This window comes from Dreissena polymorpha, chromosome 12, assembly GCF_020536995.1.
Source record: "Dreissena polymorpha isolate Duluth1 chromosome 12, UMN_Dpol_1.0, whole genome shotgun sequence".
Lineage (NCBI taxonomy): Eukaryota > Metazoa > Mollusca > Bivalvia > Myida > Dreissenidae > Dreissena > Dreissena polymorpha.
This window is the reverse complement of record NC_068366.1, coordinates 40,629,504-40,648,532: the sequence shown is the minus strand read 5'-3', so window position 1 is coordinate 40,648,532 and position 19,029 is coordinate 40,629,504. Positions and strand designations below refer to the sequence as shown.

The 19,029-nt window shown below is 33.6% G+C and overlaps 1 protein-coding gene across 3 annotated transcripts in view; it reads right to left on the bottom strand.

Moving 5' to 3' along the window:
- Window positions 1–223: 223 nt before the first annotated feature.
- Window positions 224–19,029, bottom strand: part of LOC127853028 (uncharacterized) — a 387,010-nt gene continuing 368,204 nt past the window's right edge. For all 3 annotated transcript variants that reach the window (XM_052387154.1, XM_052387153.1, XM_052387155.1), the window contains exon 17: window positions 224–2,705. In XM_052387154.1, the coding sequence (XP_052243114.1) occupies window positions 1,740–2,705 (966 nt within the window). In that variant the 3' untranslated portion in view covers window positions 224–1,739. The remainder of the gene's footprint in view (window positions 2,706–19,029) is intronic.

Below are 19,029 nucleotides of genomic sequence, written 5' to 3'. Positions count from 1 at the left end.
CTAATACATGACTATTCTTATGCAATAATAGAAGACTATATTACATGTATATATATATATATATATAAAAAAATATAAGAAAAAAGGCGAGTTTTATATATAAAAAAAAATATAAGAAAAAAGGCGAGTTTAAATTTAGCTGAAGATCTTAAAAGTTGTTAAAATAATCTATTGTGCAAGGTATTGTTTCTGACTTGTAATTTGTTACACCAGGTTTTTGTAATCATATCTGGGTGTGTAAACAAGAACTCGAGTTTATCAGTGTTGTTTAGCGAATGAAAGCTACAATTTACCATATTAGCCTTTTCAATTAATAAGTTTTTATCATACAAATATGTAGATCATTCTAAGAGAACATGAGATTCTGACTCCACAGCACTAAAACATAATGGACATACTCTTTCATTTTTCGATACATTTTCATAGCGCCCAGTTTCCAGTCTTAATGGGGCAACACCGCACCTAAACTTGGCTAAAGCCAATCTATGCGGAACTGGAAGAGTAAGTCTACAATAATTTTCAACCTGATAATGATCTTTAAAGAGCCTTTATGTTCGTAATTTATTACGTACATTACCATTTACACCATTAACTCTCTGCAGATCATTATTCCATTGATCAACAGGTCTGTTCAAAAGTACAAGTCTTAAATCAGATAATACATGTTTACAATTAAAAGGCAATTGGACGTATGAATGCAGACCAAAATCACCAAACTTTTCTTTCACTCTTAAAGGCCAACTTTTACATCTACTGTCACGTTCAATTATTTCTATCGTTTACAGTTACTATACAGGGTTGACAACATAAAGAATGGTAACAATTGGCTATTACACATGACACATATTTACTATAACACTAAAAATAAAATTTGCTAACATAAGCACTCGTGATCATTATTATACTTATTAAATCAACACAAAAGAAAATACTGTTGAAAACGACGCAACATCCAACATATTTTTTATGCCAAAAATTACTATTGTTTTTTTATGGAGATTTAAAATTGAGTATACGTCGAACGAACGATTCTAAACAGATGTACGGGGTATCCAACTGAGTAAATGTCTAGTGTGCATGCAAGAGTTTTGTGCTGTGCAGCAGAAACCTATTTGCAATGTTCTTTCCAATATCTTATATTTTCTGAAACAAATTCTTTGGAATTTTAGCTGTAGCTTTTGTATTTATCAGCGCTCCTTCTGTTTTGAACAAAAGAAAATAAGATCGTAAATACTATTTTTTATATAAGCACTTTCAAAACACTTGGAGTTTTTTCTTACGCAACACTTTTCAATCTTGAATATCTCAGATATGACTAAAGATTTTGAATACATTTTTTACATTTAATCAGTTGACTACATTTTGAGCAACCTTACGATAAAATCATTCATCCGTAAGGATCGGATGCTTTAGCATGAGGGGTATGTATGGTTTCATCTTCTTGCACGTGGAAATGTTGACACGCGATATTATTCTAAATATATTTCAATTTCATCAATTTAGGTGGGTTTACGGATGGATGATTTTATCGTAAGCTTGCTCAGAATTTAGTCAAATGATCACATATATTTTTTTAAATCATAATCTTAACTGAGATTATCAAGTTTGAAAAGTGTTGCGGTAGAAAAGTCTTCAAGTGTATGTAGGTCTTATTGAAGATATTTTTGTAACATTTGTCCGAAAATCGAACATATTTGTATGATTTGTGCGTCGGGTTAGACGTAATAAGTTACATATGTTTAAGCTGTCACTTCTTCCTTTTCTCTACAGAGTCTGAATTCAGAATTGTATTTCTCAGACAACCCTTTAAATGCGTTTAAGAGATTGAGCGCCACAAATGTTGGCTCTAGTTTTAGACCTTCTCTGCTTTCTATCAGTGTTTCAGTTATCAACGTGCGATTGTCTGTTCCGTGTGCTGTCTCGTCTCCCATGCATGTAGTTTGCTCATTTTTGTTTTGTGCATGCTCGTTGGACTCTTGTTTTTGCTCCTCTGCTGAAATGTCATCGTATTTGTTGGCATAGTTTCCATTTTGCTGCGATTGCTCTATTATTTTCGATGGGTTAAATTTACCAATAAGGATTGCTAATGCAAACAATCGGCCTTTTCTGTCCCTGCTACAAACAATAGAACCACTGTCACCGGGGACGCAGAAAACATTTTCATCGGATCGACTCGCAACAAAAATGTAATTATTTGATTCGCTTGGGTCACATTCTGATAGAATTCCCAAACCAGGTGCCGATTTTGCTCCCCAAATGTGAACTGGCGATCGATTTTCTAATGTATACCCGCTAAGTTCTGCATGTTTCAAAATTCCATCTTCCGTTCGAAACCGTGTCTCGCATTCGTTATGAAATTCCTTAGCGACATCCACTGGTACGATATCGAGCCAATCCAAATCATGTATATAATCAATATGTCCTAGGATCTTGTCGGAAACTTTAAGATCACCAGACTGTAAATGTGTAGCTACATGGCGAGATATTAGAGCTACCAGTATGGGCTCGTCATTGTGGACCTGTACATTTTCTTGTTGATAGTGGTTAATAGGTGGCGATAAAACGATGCACTTATTAGCAAATCCTCCTAACGTAGCCTCAATCTGAGGATTCGAAATGGCATCGCCAGCTTGCCAATAACGCTCCAAACTACCGACAAAGACCGAGTATTTGTCGAATCCACAAACAGCAAGAATATGTATAACCTCATTTGTACACCCACTTTCAGATTTTACAGCTGTGTTATCAATATATATATTCAGTCGCCCGTTGTTTTTAAAGCAGGCAATAACCCCTTGTATTTGAAGAACTTGAGTGATGATCTACAACGACACATGTATGTATCAGATCAACATATATATTTAGTAAATATTAAACTGATGGCGGGAAGTGGTATATGTTTACAAAAGAGTAGAAGTCACGTGAGTCATTTAGTTTTACAACCTGAACCTAAACAAATGCGTTTTCTTAATTGGAATCGATACAAAAGGTTTTCAAATGTTACAAGGATAAATATGCTCGTTATTCCGGACTTTGTTCAGTGTATATGTACATGAACAAACGTTATAAACCCGACATATCAATATGTATTAAAGATTCGTTGTATACGTACTTCATTTACGTTTGATGGGTAATTGAAATCGTATTTTGGCATCAATGGTCGCTCATCTTCAGGTACCCCACTGTTGTTGTACGCCGCTCGTATGTGTTGATAGATTTCTTGCAACGTCTCATTAAAATCACCTACATTACATATATATGGAATAAATATACAAGTGATATATAATTGTCATATATTTAAAGATGTCCATCAATCTTCAGATGTATACACAAGTATCGTTATATCAAAACCTACCTGTCTTGCATTCATCCGGGCAAAGTTTAGCCTCTGTCTCGATTTGCTCTATCAATTTTCTTAATACCGAAAATGAAAACCTTTCAAAAAGATCATCTACAGCGTCTTGCATATCACTTTCCGAAGCGAATGCAACCAGCCGCTTGTGTAAAGTTTGCATATCATCAATCCAAGATTTATGACCAAGTATTAAGACGCAAAATTCCAACCCCTTTTTCTGAAGTTCTTCGAAAATATGGGCGATGGTACGGACCTGCTTATATTCAATAATAAAAATGCACGGCGCATATGTACAGCTAATTGTGTTTGCAATATCTTTCATTTCAATGCGACAATCCATTGAAGTGGCAAACTTAAACTTGTTGTTTTGTCCCACTGTTGAAAACAGATGAACATCTTTAGACAGGAATGCTTCTCTGTCACGTTCACTGAATCTTGTTTTTGTTAGATGTTTTCTGCATTTCCGTTCAATATCTTGAATTGAAATTCGACTGTATGTATAAGCAGGAAGGCCGGCAACATCAATCGTGTACTTGTCAAAATGGCTTGCCTGAGCATCTAAAACAATGGCGACATGTATTACATATTTTTGTTCAGAACCATTAAATAAAAACACACTATCGATAATATGAAGAACAAAACTGTACGGTTTTAAATTGAAAAAAATATGTAAATCGGTTTAACAACTTGTTTACGCCAGCTACTTATAGCAACCATAACCCTCGCGCAAGGTGCAGAAAATGTCCTTACGATGGTATTTGCTTCAGATCGAGAAATGGTAACTCACATGTTTAAAACATAATGGTTTCACTTCCAACTCTGTATCTATGTTTTTAAAGTTCTAACTAAAGGCTATGATTTCGTACATATCTAGAGATTATGTTGATATCGGCACCACATCGGCTGTCGCTGTGTATCGTTATAAGCGCGTAACACTTTATGATTAGAATCATTTTTTATTTATATAGGGATATATAAAAGTACCATCTTCTTGTATAATTAGATTGTATCGCCGTTTTGAACAGTTCTCTAGTCATAATACTCACACTTTTCCTGGTATAGCTGGTTAACCAGTACTGACTTATATCACGTCGGTAGGTATGTCAACACACTTTTGTTCTTGTATAGCTAGTTTACCAGCACTGACTTAAATCACGTCGTTCAGTATGTCAACTCACTCTTGTTCTTGTATAGCTGGTTTACCAGCACTGACTTATATCACGTCGGTCAGTATGTTAACTCACTCTTGTTCTTGTATAGCTGGTTTACCAGCACTGACTTATATCACGTCGGTCAGTATGTCAACTCACTCTTGTTCTTGTATAGCTGTTTTACCAGCACTGACTTATATCATGTCGGTCAGTATGTCAACTCACTCTTGTTCTTGTATAGCTGGTTTACCAGTTCTAAGGGCCTATACCTATGAAAATAACTGACAAGTGCCCTACTTGATGCGGAGGTAGATGGCAAATGCAGTAGAAATACTTTCATGACCAATGCCCACACACCAAGATCCTCAGATCTGTAGTCCGGCGCTCTATCAACAGAGCTAGCCGGCCCGCTTAACAAAGTGTTCTTCTTTTATTTATATGTGATCAAATCCTTACAAACCGTAACAAATTATAAGGCGTAAATAACTGTTTCTTTATGTTAACACAACCGATCCTAAATTTTTGTTAAGATCAAACTTCTTTCGTTATGTCGGGTGTTGTTTATTTTTGATAATTTTTACAACCATCGATCATATTTCCAAAACTTATTTTGTATACAAAGTAAGAAATGTCGCAAGTAGCCTACCCTATTTTAGAAAATAAACGTTTAAACAACCATGTTATTGTTTTGGTTTTAAACAGCAATACAATTAATCGGCAGGACATACCTAATTCTTGAGTTAATGTATTTAATTCTACGAGTTCCGGTTGTCCAGGTTCTTCTCTGCTGGATGAGATCACTTGATGAACATTTGACATCCGAGTACTTGAGCGATTGTCTGAAAAACTACCACAAACACAAATATAACTAAATAAAACAATACCTTATTGGCGTTGAGCTCATTCCATTGTTTTAAGACGACTGTTATGCCTGACGTCTGAATAAAAGAGTTGAAGTCTTAAAGTTGTGATTGCTTACATTTGTTTCCACATGTGTCGCTTGTTTAACAAATAGCCTGTGATAATTTGCGTTGTTCAAATATACTGCTTTAAAGTGAATGAAAAACCCGCCGTTAAACATTATTCCGTATAGCGAACATGAAATGATAAAAACAATTAATTCTTGATTTATTGATTTGTTAATCATTTGAATATGCGTGAGTTTGATTAAATGCATTTTAACTATAATATATTTAATAATATTTTATCTATTTGGATTTATTTCATTGTTCGGTGGACTATATCTTATCCTTATTGTTTATGTTACATTGTGAATCCAATGGCATTAAGGGGCGCTTACCATGAGTTCCCAATGTTGACTTCATTGATGGAGTTTATGAAGCTAGATGTTCCAGCTCCCGTATCTTCTGTGGCGCCTATTACTGTCATTCCGGTTTGTTTTGCAGTCATTCGAGTTATATCAGATATATCTAACTCAATATTTATCATCAGCCCATTGTCCCTCAAGTTCAGTTTGTTACGTTTAAATCTGGAAAATGTGAATGTTATTCATATGGACTAACTGATCCAACTCGGGAATTTAGATAATAAATAAAACATGGATCACACAACATCCAACATTTAAGTATCATAAGTGAAATAAGTGCAATTATATCTAGCCATATTTTTTTTTCTAATTGATATTTGCCGACAACATCCGTACAGTAACGTGTATCTAATGTAACTGTTACCAATCTTTTACTTCTTTTACTTTATATGTTTTAATTCACATTTCAATAACAAAAATTATTATGTTGTAATTTATTTAGCTGAGATACGACGGTAAGTGTAACCCCAATGAAGTTTTAATCGTCAGGTGGGACGATTTCTATCAAACTATTTTGAGGCTATGCATTTGTCCATGTGTTTTGAACAAAATAAATGACAGGGTCAATGACACGTACATGTGCGAGCGCTCACCACCAACGCACGCGCATGAGCTTTTACCTCCGTATGCAAATGAGAAGAACAATAACGCTGATAACACCCAGAGGTAGCACACATAAACTGACTATCACGGCGGAAGTTTTTGTTTTTGTATGTCCCTCCGGATCTGAAACCAAAAATACATACACTGAATTGACCGTATTTTAGTAATAGAGAGTCAACATTAACCTGATAATTGTAAACTCTATTAGCATAAATTACACGCTTGAATTTTGTCCTAAATACGAACTCGCGTTTTTCGTGCACGCGATTAATGAGATTAGGACAACATAACAGTATGTTAACGGAATTTACTACGATCTAGTAATTTGTATTATAATACGTTTCCATCCTAACGGTATATATACGATATTCATTCAAAAAATTAGCTTTATCTTCATGTTGGCAAGCTTTAATATAATATTTTAGTTAAACAAGGCGTTTATGTATAGAAAAATTTCCTTCAAAAACAATTGGAACCACTAACCAAAATGTGATTTATTGTCAAAAAGATGAAACTAAAGTTATAAAATTAACTGTTATTATTTACGCTGTCTCCCCCATTTTTACTTTGTCTTAAAATTTCGGCACATGTCAATATCTTTATTCTTTGCATGAACTTTGCTCGGTCTATATAGAAATAAATTAACTGGGAGATAATTTAATTCGTTATGACGTGAGGTGAATTATTATATCTCTTTGTATCATCCGCGCAGTTACTAAACATATGAACATTTGGAACATCTCCATAAGAAGAATGCTTCTTAATGGCAGTGCTGTAATAACCGAAATAGACGAACATATTAAATTGGTATTCCAACTACTATTGATTACAGTAAAGTAGACTGAGCTTTAAAAGAGGCACAGGGTATCGTTTTGAAATTACATTTATCCATGTATTGACTGGACATTCTCCTGTATACTTCTTCGTGTCACACCATGTGCTCTGACAATTGGAAATAGTGCCGACAGAGATATGGCGAATGCCTATTTCTTAGGAATATCTTTTAGAGGCGTATGAATCACGGTTTACACTAAAAACAATAACAAAGTTTGAATATCATGTATGAAATAAACCAGTTTATGGTTTTAAAATTGTAGTCTAAATGACGAACGGCATTTGGTGTGTAATACGTATTAAAATTCTTCTTCTAGTAGTTGATATACCGCATACATACATGTATGTTATCATGTTGCACCTGTATCAATTTGAGATAAATAATTTTAAACCTCTATTAATTACGATACACCACTGAGTACTACATTTTTATCTACTGGCATTATTTATTGTAGCTTTAATATAATAGCACACTATTATCGAATTCGCTAATTTATTATACTTGACAGTTACAATTTGGCACTCTGTACAATATGTCAATTAAGGTCAACTTCAAACGATCAACAATAAAAACACTTTTATACTGATACTTGAAAAGGTACGTCTCAGGCATGTTGGACATATCGGTAGTCCATGCGATGTAAATCTGATGAAAACAAAACTCTTACTTTTCGATAAATCCGATGATGTGTTTCCGGGGAATGGTGGCGTCAAAGTGGTCAAGGTCGTGGTTGACATTTCGGATGTTGTAATGTTCATTGTGGACTGAAATACAAAAGCAAAGTTTGCAATATTTTCCTTCAACAAATAAATGCTCAAATACAGGAAAAATAAAAAAAATAATGAAAAACTAAAAAACACTCTTACACTCTCTTAATGACATTCCTTCAACATATAAGTATACGCAAGTCAATTTTCATAATACTGAAAGGGTAATCACGTGACAAAGAAGATAGCGACGTTCATGCCGAGACTCGAGTTTCCGCCGTTGTATACCCTTTATTTATGTATAAGTTGTTTCAACGCCGCTCTTTTTCCAACCATATCAGCAAGAAAGTGATAAGCGTTTATTAAAATTCGTTTTATATTTGGACTTAACTCGCTGCGAATTTTCTTGGTGGAGCTGTAATAAAGTCATCGCAATAAGAAATTTCGAAGCGAGTAAAGTCGAGATATAAAACGAATTTTAATACGAAATAAACGCTAATCCATTAAATATAGTATTGCTTTACAAAGGTAAACATCGTGTGTAAAGGGGTATTTAGTAAAATCATGCAACCGGATGAAATAAGGCACACGTATTTAAGATATGAATACGAAATATATGCGGAAAATGTTTGTGTTGCCGACGATCGGTTACGCGTGATTTCTTGTTTTTAACACCAAACGCAGCAACAGCTGTTAAGGAGAGAGCAAAAAATGTAATCATGACCAAACGTTGAAAAATAAAACAGTGCCAAAACATATAATAGCATGAAATCGCTACACATTAAGTATGTTAAAATACGAAAGGTATTCATTTCAACGAAAATTGGCAATCAAGTGAAGTACTGCAGACAACTATGCTAATTGATAACAATGAAAGACGAGCTGGCAAAAAGGTAAGTACAACATTTCCATTTAAATTATTTTGTACAATCGACTTAAATATATATTTAGAATCAACAGTTGCAAAATAATAGTGTTTGCATTTCGAAACGTTTCAAGCGCTTCTTCAAAATCCTATTAAATAATTTTGAAAAGCAATTAATTAAAGTCATCCTTCTATAATTATTTACATCACTAACAGCACCTTTTAATGCAACGGGATTATTACCCCTTCCACGCCGGGGGTAGATCTTACGCCAATAACTGGTGGAGCGTAAGTGAGAAAAATCTTAACTGGTGTTCAAAATGGCGACCAACGGCTGATTTTTTATGTTTTCTTGCGAATTTTTGAAAGGTCAGTACATTTACCATACTTATTCGACATAATCCTTACGCACCGGATTATCTTCTGATATCCATTTAACCTCGGTATAAATCCTGTACATGTATTATCACAATATATGCATCAACATTCAAAAATAACCCTCATTTTCATAACTGGTGAGCACAGTACCACTTACCGTAACTGGTGTTTATTAAAAAGTCCGAGTACATACATACAAAAAAAAGAGAAAAACCAATAAAATACGCATGTTTAGGTTTTCTATATTAATAAGTGATGTGTTATTATAATCTGTGGGGTTACACTTATAGAGGGATATGGGAAATATGTTTTCAATACAAGTGCGGACGTATTGCTTTCTTGTGCGTACGAATTGATTTTAGATGCTCGAGAATTGCTTTCACGAGCGCACATAATAGTGAATGCATACGCACGTATTCACGTCTGCGAGCGCACGTAATATATTTACCCATATATTTTGTAGACAATAAACACAATAAACAATGTTTATGGTGGGTTGGGAAAAGTATATTGATGTTGATTAATTGAACAACTGTGTGGAGAATTAATCTACTATAGCATTACGGCTGTAAATAACAATACATTATCAAGTATTACATGATGTTTTAGGAATTTATTACATGTTGCATGCTTGATTATATGGTATGTTAAACAACACTGACACTTGTGTAGTAAGTAAATTATGAAAAACATTCATTTAACTACACTGCAAGAAGTAGTTTTGCTTAATATAAGATAATTATCTTTTTAAAAGATGTGTTGCCATATTTCGATTTGGACCATGGATGGAGTGCCAACTACTATTACAGGAAAAAAAGATTCAACATATCAGAAAGGGCTTCTCTTGTGAACCACAATGTATAACAACAGCGAATGAATAAAAGAGTCTAATAACATTTATAAACATGTCAATGTACTCCGAAGAGATGCGTTCCGAGCAAAAAATCTTTTGCTGGAAATGCTTTTATATGAGAGCTTGGAAAGACTGCCGTTCCATCCAAAGCTTAGTTTGTTAGGTCTTAGCATATTTATTTGCTGTACTTACTCATTTCTCTATCTGTTTGTTAACAAATGCTCATCTTTATCATAATAATATATTTTAAAAAATATTTTAATACAAACGAGCAAACCATTTAAAATCAGATATACTATTCAAAATTCAAAATGAGTTGTTTTACCAAATTAAATATCTAATAAGTGTATGATTGCAAAAACATACATGTATTCTTAATTAAAAAATTAATTTGATTGGTGGTCAGTTAGACAAAAAATAAATCCCTACCTACCGACCGTTTTTTTTCCAAGGAGACCCCAAACGGACCTTTTTTTTGGCCTGGATAGTATATAAGCCCAGGAGCCCAATATTTCAAATAAATATATATAATCGTGTTTTATGAGAGAAAACATTGACAAAGAGCAATGAAAAAAATCCCTACCCTCTGATATTGGAATCATAACAAGGTCATTAACTAGAATTTATCATAGACCTGTCTCTGCGGGCCGCAAAAATGTCAAAATAGCTTTAATCAAAAGCATCCATTGGTCCTCTTATGGGCAATTGGATAACCTTTAAAAAAATTACTTCAAATAAATCTGTCCAGCCATTTACTCACAGTCGGCTGATAACCAAGCAACATTTCTTGCCCGTTTTTACTCAATGTCAATTTTACTCTCATAAAACACGAGTATATATATATATTATTTGAATATAATATTGGGCTCATAGGCCCATATACTATCTAGGGTACGTTACTTTTACCTTTGTTATGGCTGTAACGGAATTGTTTAGTCTTATGTTTTGGAGAATTTAAAAATAAAAGATTACTGTGTAAGATACATATAGACATTATTATGATAAACATCTACTGTTCATTCAAAAAATAAAACAAAGCTGTTAACCCATTTATGCCTAGCGTCTAGAAAAAAGGCATTGGCAAACAGCGTAGATCCAGATGAGACGTCGCATGATGCGGCGTCTCATCAGGGTCTGCGCTGTTTGCTTGAAGGAATTTCTGTAAGAAATATTCTAAATAAAGAAATAAATATACCAGACTTTTATGTTGACGATACTGGTTGCTGCCACTTATATCGCAAACCTTTCGCAATACGTCTATGTCATAGCTCGAAAAACATCATGCAACTGATAGATTTCGTCATTGCAACACATGGCAACAATTGCGTTTTAAATTTAATATTGACAGTTTTTGAAATTTGTAATTTTCTCGTTAACTGTATATGAACCCACATCACAAAAAGTCAATATGCTACTACTGAATGTTGAAATTGCACTCTCAGTAGATAATCCCGACTTTCTCATGAGTTTTTGTCAGTATTTCCGTATTGAATGCATCCTTTTATTGTGTAAAAAGTCGATCAACCAATCACTTGTTCAGAATTCCACCGGTTGTGATGATTTATAATCCGTATGATTGCATTCCGTCTGTGATATTCTTTTTCAGTTCTGTGCGTTAAGGATTATAGCACAGAACGAATCTCTAAACATAACGCACCGCACAAAACCGGTATATGTGCGGTTTTTTCATGCGTGTGGTTGTCACGTGAGTGATGGTCACTCAGGCGTACATAGGAGGGAATGTGCACGGGGTGTTCATTGTTTGGTCAGTTGTACGCTAGTCTTCGATCAGTAAACTTTTACTTATTTGAATTCGAACCGCATTAATAAGTTGGCTAAAATGACACGTTATGTTTGAGTTACACAATGTCCACAGTTACATGTTAATATTGGTTGTTTTTGGGTACAGTTTTTCAGAGTTATTTTACATTGGGCTTCTGATGAATTTTTATTTCTGGTTTTTACCTGACCTCTGGCCTTGAAAACACCAATTAAGAATACAATAAGGTGTTTAATTTGTTGCAAACACAACGAAAATTCCATATAAATATATTTACGAGTCAATGATCACAATGGATTATTGTGGAGTGTGGACTTAAAATTAAGACTTTAAAAGATTGTGCAGTTAAACATGCACATTATTATTTATAGTTAACTGTTGTGGCGATTGTTGATTTGCATTTACATGAATTGTTTTACAATGACATTAAACTTTCTTAATTCTTTCATGTGTTAAATATTTGTAGTATTTGCTTGTTTTCTTGACAAACTGTTAACATAATCTGTTGAAAGCATCCTTCATTCATCAAACTTGTTTAACCTCGAACCCATAATTTTTCTTAAGTTGTCTTTTGAAATATATTCCTAAAAACATGGTTTCAAGAGTGCAATACTTATGAATTATTTCACATTGCAGAGAATGATGATAATCTCAAGTGTTGTCGAGGCTAAAATTGTGTAACCTGTATGGGAGAAAATAATTTTGGAAATTTGCGTTAAGTGTTATCGGTAATGCGTATAATAATACAATTTGTTGGACCAATACAATTGTGCACAAGTAAATACAATATCAGGAATGTACTCGTTCTTTCGCATCGTCACGAAATCGCGATATTACCTTCGCAGTATCGCCCTCCGATTATATATGCGAAGAAATGAAATATCATCGCTGCATTTACCTTTCATAAACAGTTTCATGACGCACTAGGTACGTTGATCAGTACTATTGCAGCTGCATTTATCCGCCACATTAGGATGCCATTTTAAGGATAATTTTACAATTCAGTGATCCGGTAAGCAAAAAATCATTCAAATTAAGTAAGGTTAAATTTGCATTTGAAGACATATGTTTGAATCATTTAGACTATCTGATACTGTAAAAGCAATAAGCGATATTAAAGACCTTAACTATGGGAAAACAATGACTGTGAACGTGCTTACATTAAACAACTCTCTGAAAAACCGCCTTGGAATAATATATTTCACGTAATTTTTTAAGCAGCTACTAATGATTAAAGAACAAAAGTTTATACTTCATATATAGTTCATTGTCTACATTCTTAAACGCTCACGGTTGTGTAAACTTGTATATCGGGAACATAAAGATAAAGAAAGCCCTTGACGCCGCTTGTGAAAATATGTAGCTACTGTAGATAAAAAAATTAATCCTAGGACGTGGTCAGTTTTTACAACAGGGACATGATTTTACAACATGTTTATAAAATATATACATAGTGGTATCAGATAAAAACTATTTGTTTAAAGATATTTTGATATGAAAGTCTACTTAAATCATGTGACCGCCAAGGTTTGGTCAGATATGGCCCTAATGGGATGATTTGAATAAATCTTGAAAAGAAAACATAACCAGGATACACACCAAATGTAAACCATCTGGATCTTGAGGTTTAAAGGGACCTTTTCACGTTTTGGTAAATTGACAAAATTATACAAAGTTGCTTCAGATTCGCAAATTTTCGTTTTAGTTATGTTATTTGTGAGAAAATAGTAATACTGAACATTTACCATGCTCTTAAATATCCATTATATGCATCTTTTGACGATTTGAAAACCTAAAAATTATAAAGCGTTGCAACGCGAAACGATTAAATAATTTGGAAAGTTCTGTTGTTGTCGTTATATTTTGTTATATAAAGTAAACAAGAAATGTGTTTGTCAGAAACACAATGTCCCCTACTGCGCGGCTTTGAAACATGATTTTTTACCTTTGAACTCGAAGGATGAATTTGACCTTGATCTTTCACCACTCAAAATGTGCAGCTCTATGGTTACACATGCATGCCAAATATAAAGTTGCTATGTGAAGGGTCATGGAAGTTATGAGCATTTTTCGAAACCTAAACGCGAAACCTAAACGCAAAGTGTGACGGAATGACAGACGGACAGACTGATAGACAGACGGACAGTTAGACGGACGGTCAGATCACTATATGCCCTCCTTCGGGGGCATAAAACTTCATTCCCTCAAAGCATGAGCACGGATGGTCGAGTGGTCTAAGTGGAAGACTTTTTACTCCAGGACTCTAGAGGTCACTGGTTCGAGCCCAGTTGATGGTTACTTTTTTTCTTGTTTTAATTGTATTTTTGTTTTTTACTGGATATTTTTAGATCAAATGTTTACATTTATCAATATAAAGCATGTAATGACAAACATAAAACATGTCAAAATCTGTGAAAAGACCCCTTAAAGAGCAAAGCTTGTCAAAGTTATTTTGCTATCTTAGTCTACATTAACCTTGTGATTAGCAATTTTGGGCAACAAGGGTAAACTTTGAGTTAACTTTTTAGATGACGACTATACGGTGTTACGTACCAATCTTCTTTATGGGAAATTACTTTGCAAATAGTGATTATTAGTAATCATGATGTTATGAAATGTCCATGTTGAAGAAAGAGACATAACGTTTGGAACGTTTAATGTCAGATGATAAAACTTGCAAATGCAGAGCTTCAAATCTTACAGAACCACTGTTTTGAGATTCAAGGGTGTAGAAGAATGCTTCGGTAATTTTTTATATGTATAAAAACAAACGAACAGAAAGACGGGCAGATAAAAGGACAAACGTCGATGGAAATTCAAGTAAACCCATTTACTTTAAGGTCGTAGTTTGTGTTATATTGATAAATAAGTGTCAATAGCATTGCAAATAATGTAATTATAATCGCAAATTAAACAATGAAACATGATTAAACTGTCGACGTATTACAACAATTATTATAATTCATATATTACTAACAGAAAACTGTTCGAAAACTTTTTAAAATGTAAAAACATCGACAGGGGAAGTTAAAAAAAGTTGCAAATATTCTTAATTTTTATACAATGGCTCCACAATGCCACTATAAATGGATTTTTTTAGTAGAGGATGATTCAATTCACATTGCCGATTTGTTGAAATTAGTGTGGTTACTTTTCTTGTTCGCACATGGTTGTTTGCACGGGCAATAATACACGTGATAGGACAACCTTATATCTTTTATTCTTAGAATGATTCATTTATTTAATTCGGATTTAGGATCCGAGTCAGTAAAGACGAAGATTATGAGTTTAATACACTAAATTAATTATACAATACAACGGTGAAAATAAGCTCGTCCATTTTCAATTTTTTATTTCGTATATTTATTACACTTTAAAAATGTTGTAAGGCGTACTTGTTAAACCAATATTACTGACGAGCAATTGTGAGCTCATAACGATTATCAGCATGATAAATGTTATTCAATACGCGGCTTAAAATGTGGGCTTAATAATTATGTTCAGTTCTAGAGTGTAAGTTATAGATACCCATATATATATAGTTTTGATTTAAAAGCTAAACAACGATGCAAGAACATTAAATCACGACGCAAGATCAGCATGCATCGTATGTTCGAGTCCTCGCCGTAGTAATTCAAAGGTCGGTATCGCGAAGTAGCGATGCAAGGTTACGAGATTACAATTTGAGAGTGTGATATCATTGCGATATTAATATCACGATCTCGCAACGTGTTCTCGTATGATCGACACAACAAAAAGGACGAAATGGCGAAAATACGATGCAAATACGCGAGATTACAATTCATTATGATATCGCATTCTCTTATCGTGATCTCGTATTCTCGCAACACGATTTTGCTCTTTTGTATCAGAGTCTCGCCTTCTCGCCCATGTCATCCATAAGTTGGCATTGAGATTCATGACTTAGATGTTGTGTCATAAAAATATGATATTGCATTAGGCACAAGTATCCAACCAGTTAAGAAATATGTCTGTTCTAAAACGTTCGTATATATATATATTTAAAAGAGCAATGATTAATGTTTTGTGTGTGGAGAATTCAGTTAAATAATCCAAATAATCCAACGTAATTGTTTGATTCATTCATTCTGATTTTAGGAAATTAATAAGACATTCATTTCGTTATTGAAAAGGGTCAAACACTAGGAAACTATAGTTTCCGGCCCCCCCCCCCCCCTCCAATAACGACCTATGCCAAGAAGGAGACCAAAATAATGTTCATCAAACTGACTATATAATATGCCGTCTAATGTATATTCATACCAGCAATAGGGTGTCATGGTGGCGATAAAATGCTCTTTAAATAATAATTTTTGACACGCAAGTAATTTCCCCGAAAAACTATCGATGTAATATTGAAGACCTAAGTACTATCGCCCTGACAATGACATGTCGTCTAATGTATATTCACGCATGTGACAGGAAATCACGGTGGCGATAGAAGATGTTTTACTTCTTATTTCCGACGGCCTTTAAGTACCCATTTTATACAGATAAGAGTTTTCCAAGTATACCGACCTATGTCACTTTGCTTACCTAGTGGTTGTCTATCACCCTGATTAGGTGAAATACCTTGTTATGAACATTCGTATACTTGAAAGTGGGTAAGGGTAGCGATTAAACGCTGTGCGTATGGTTGATTCTGGTGGGATTTAGATACACCGGCCTTTAAAACAAATTTAACCTTATTTCGACATCTGACGTCACGTTGAAGAACTATGTATTGTCAATCACCCGTTCTTGGTAATATGCGATCTAATATGTATTTAAGCAGGGGGTCGGGGTGACATCAAAGCGCTGTTTAAATGCTCATTTCCGACTGTTTTTAGGTAAGTATTTCTGAAAAGAAATGTTTTCTGGAAATTTCATTAGATATAAATTTTAAAGATAAAATTTTGCTAAGTCTGCTACATATGTTTAGTCTGCTAACCTCACATACATTAAATTATTTCATGTTATACATTAATTCAAAAGTTTCAAATCATGACAATCTAGTTGTTTACATAAGTGGAAATTCATCAATGAACTTGAAATTGATATTGATCATGAAAGACGCTCACATGGGAGAATACAGGTTCCCTATTGTAATATTTGACAAAACAGTTACATTATTACTGTATGGTTTGTATGATCACACGGTATATGTATTTTTCTTTGGCTTATACGAACTGTTAGAGCTCTATTGAGGACAGTAACCTATCCACCGGATACGAAACTAAATGAATCGAACAGCACATAATTAGCTTAACGTATGTAACTTGTGTGTGTGGAAGGTATACTTAAACGATATTGAAATGAATGGGCGATAATAATCAACTGTGCACGTGATGTAAAGCAAGAGTCTTACTTCAACACTGATGTCAATATCTCAAATTTCAAGTTGATTAATCAACTTTCTACTCCGGTAAATTTACATATTCAATTATCACCGTAACCGTAAAAGATAAAAGCCCAAAGCATATTTGTTTCACTAAAAATTCAATGCGAGATCATAATAAAAACGAAAATAAACTTACAAAACTACAGTTCTGATGATTTTAAATATTCCATAACTTGTCGTCCTAAACGCATTGATAGTTATGTAATCTGGAACGTGGATTTTATATTAATATTAAATTGCTATCTTGTGTCAGATACGCTGGATGAACAGACCGTAGCCAGCATTAACAGTAAGGTACGCATGGTAAAATGTTTTTTGGGAAAATGGTACTATCCCAATGTAAATCTTTTGCACTTTCATTTTAATTTTCTTACGGTATAAATGAGTTGTAACGCACATTTACGGTGTGACAGTAAAACAGTTCATGTATAAAATGCCGTATTAACATAAGTAGTATAACAATTGAATACGAATTGCATACGCCACTGAGGTATCAACTTGATTAAAGTAATCTATTTGTGAACCTCTTTAGATATAAAACAGTGTTATCATTTGTGTGTAACATGTTCTGGGTTTTACATAAAAGATAACTTGACTATTATGTAATAACACCGTGAGAAATTCTTAAATCACTTTCATGTAGACGTGTAAGAACAATACACCTATTTTATATTATAGTTTATGTATTTTAAAATTAATCATGAATAAATTATGTGACCTAACTTGACCATGATTGAGAGTTCTAAACAGGACTAAAATAAAACGATAATTCTGCTGATCAATGCCATGTAAAATATGGTGAGCTTTACAATTTCCCTTTGTAATGTCTTAACATATGAAATTATTAAGCATTTAACTTTCATTATAAAACTTAATAACGAGAAATAATATCAAAAATAACAAATAGGTTGTTTCAAATAGGGTTCGAACTCATTCTTTGCCTATTCAATATACAACACACGCCATTCAGTTTTTATAACAAGAGTCAAGTCGCAAATACATTAGAATACAAAAAAAACATAAGCGAAATACACTGAAACTTGAAAATTAGGGTAATTTAAAGTGTGTAATTACAAAAATATCTAACGTAACAACACAACTATCGACGTGCATCGCATTTAAAAAAAGATGACATAAAAGTCACAGAGAAATTTTAGTGAACATATAAATATTTCCTTATGACACGGATGCCCCAACTTTTGTCTCTTAACTGTTTTTTTAATGTGGAGATGCGTAAGTTCACAATTATCATAAAATGTAAAGTTTGATCACTATTGAAGCAATACTTATTGAGTTACGCGCAAAGCAAGTTAAAAGTGTCGTCTTTGATCTGAAAGGAACTAACATTCCGGTAGTGGAAACAGACATAGCAAAATAAATATCGCAAGCTCACATTCTTTTTAATATATTAGTAAACTTTTGTCCCTCAAGCAGCCATACTTTTTCAGTTTCGCTCGACGCACGTAATTGGCAAATAATGAAATTCGCAGGTACGTATGGCGTGTCAAACGTTGCAAAATTCAAATATATTTGTTGGATAATTTTTATATATATGTTGGATAATTTTCATATATATGTTGGATAATTATCATATATATTTAGATAATTTTGATATATATGTTGGATAATTTTCATATATATGTTGGATAATTTTCATATATATGTCCTATAATTTGCCTCATGGGAAATGAACAGGTGTGGCTGAAAAGCGGAGATGGCTAAATCCCGCTTAAAGTGCTTTAAGTGGAACGAAAAGGCCTCATCAACATTAATG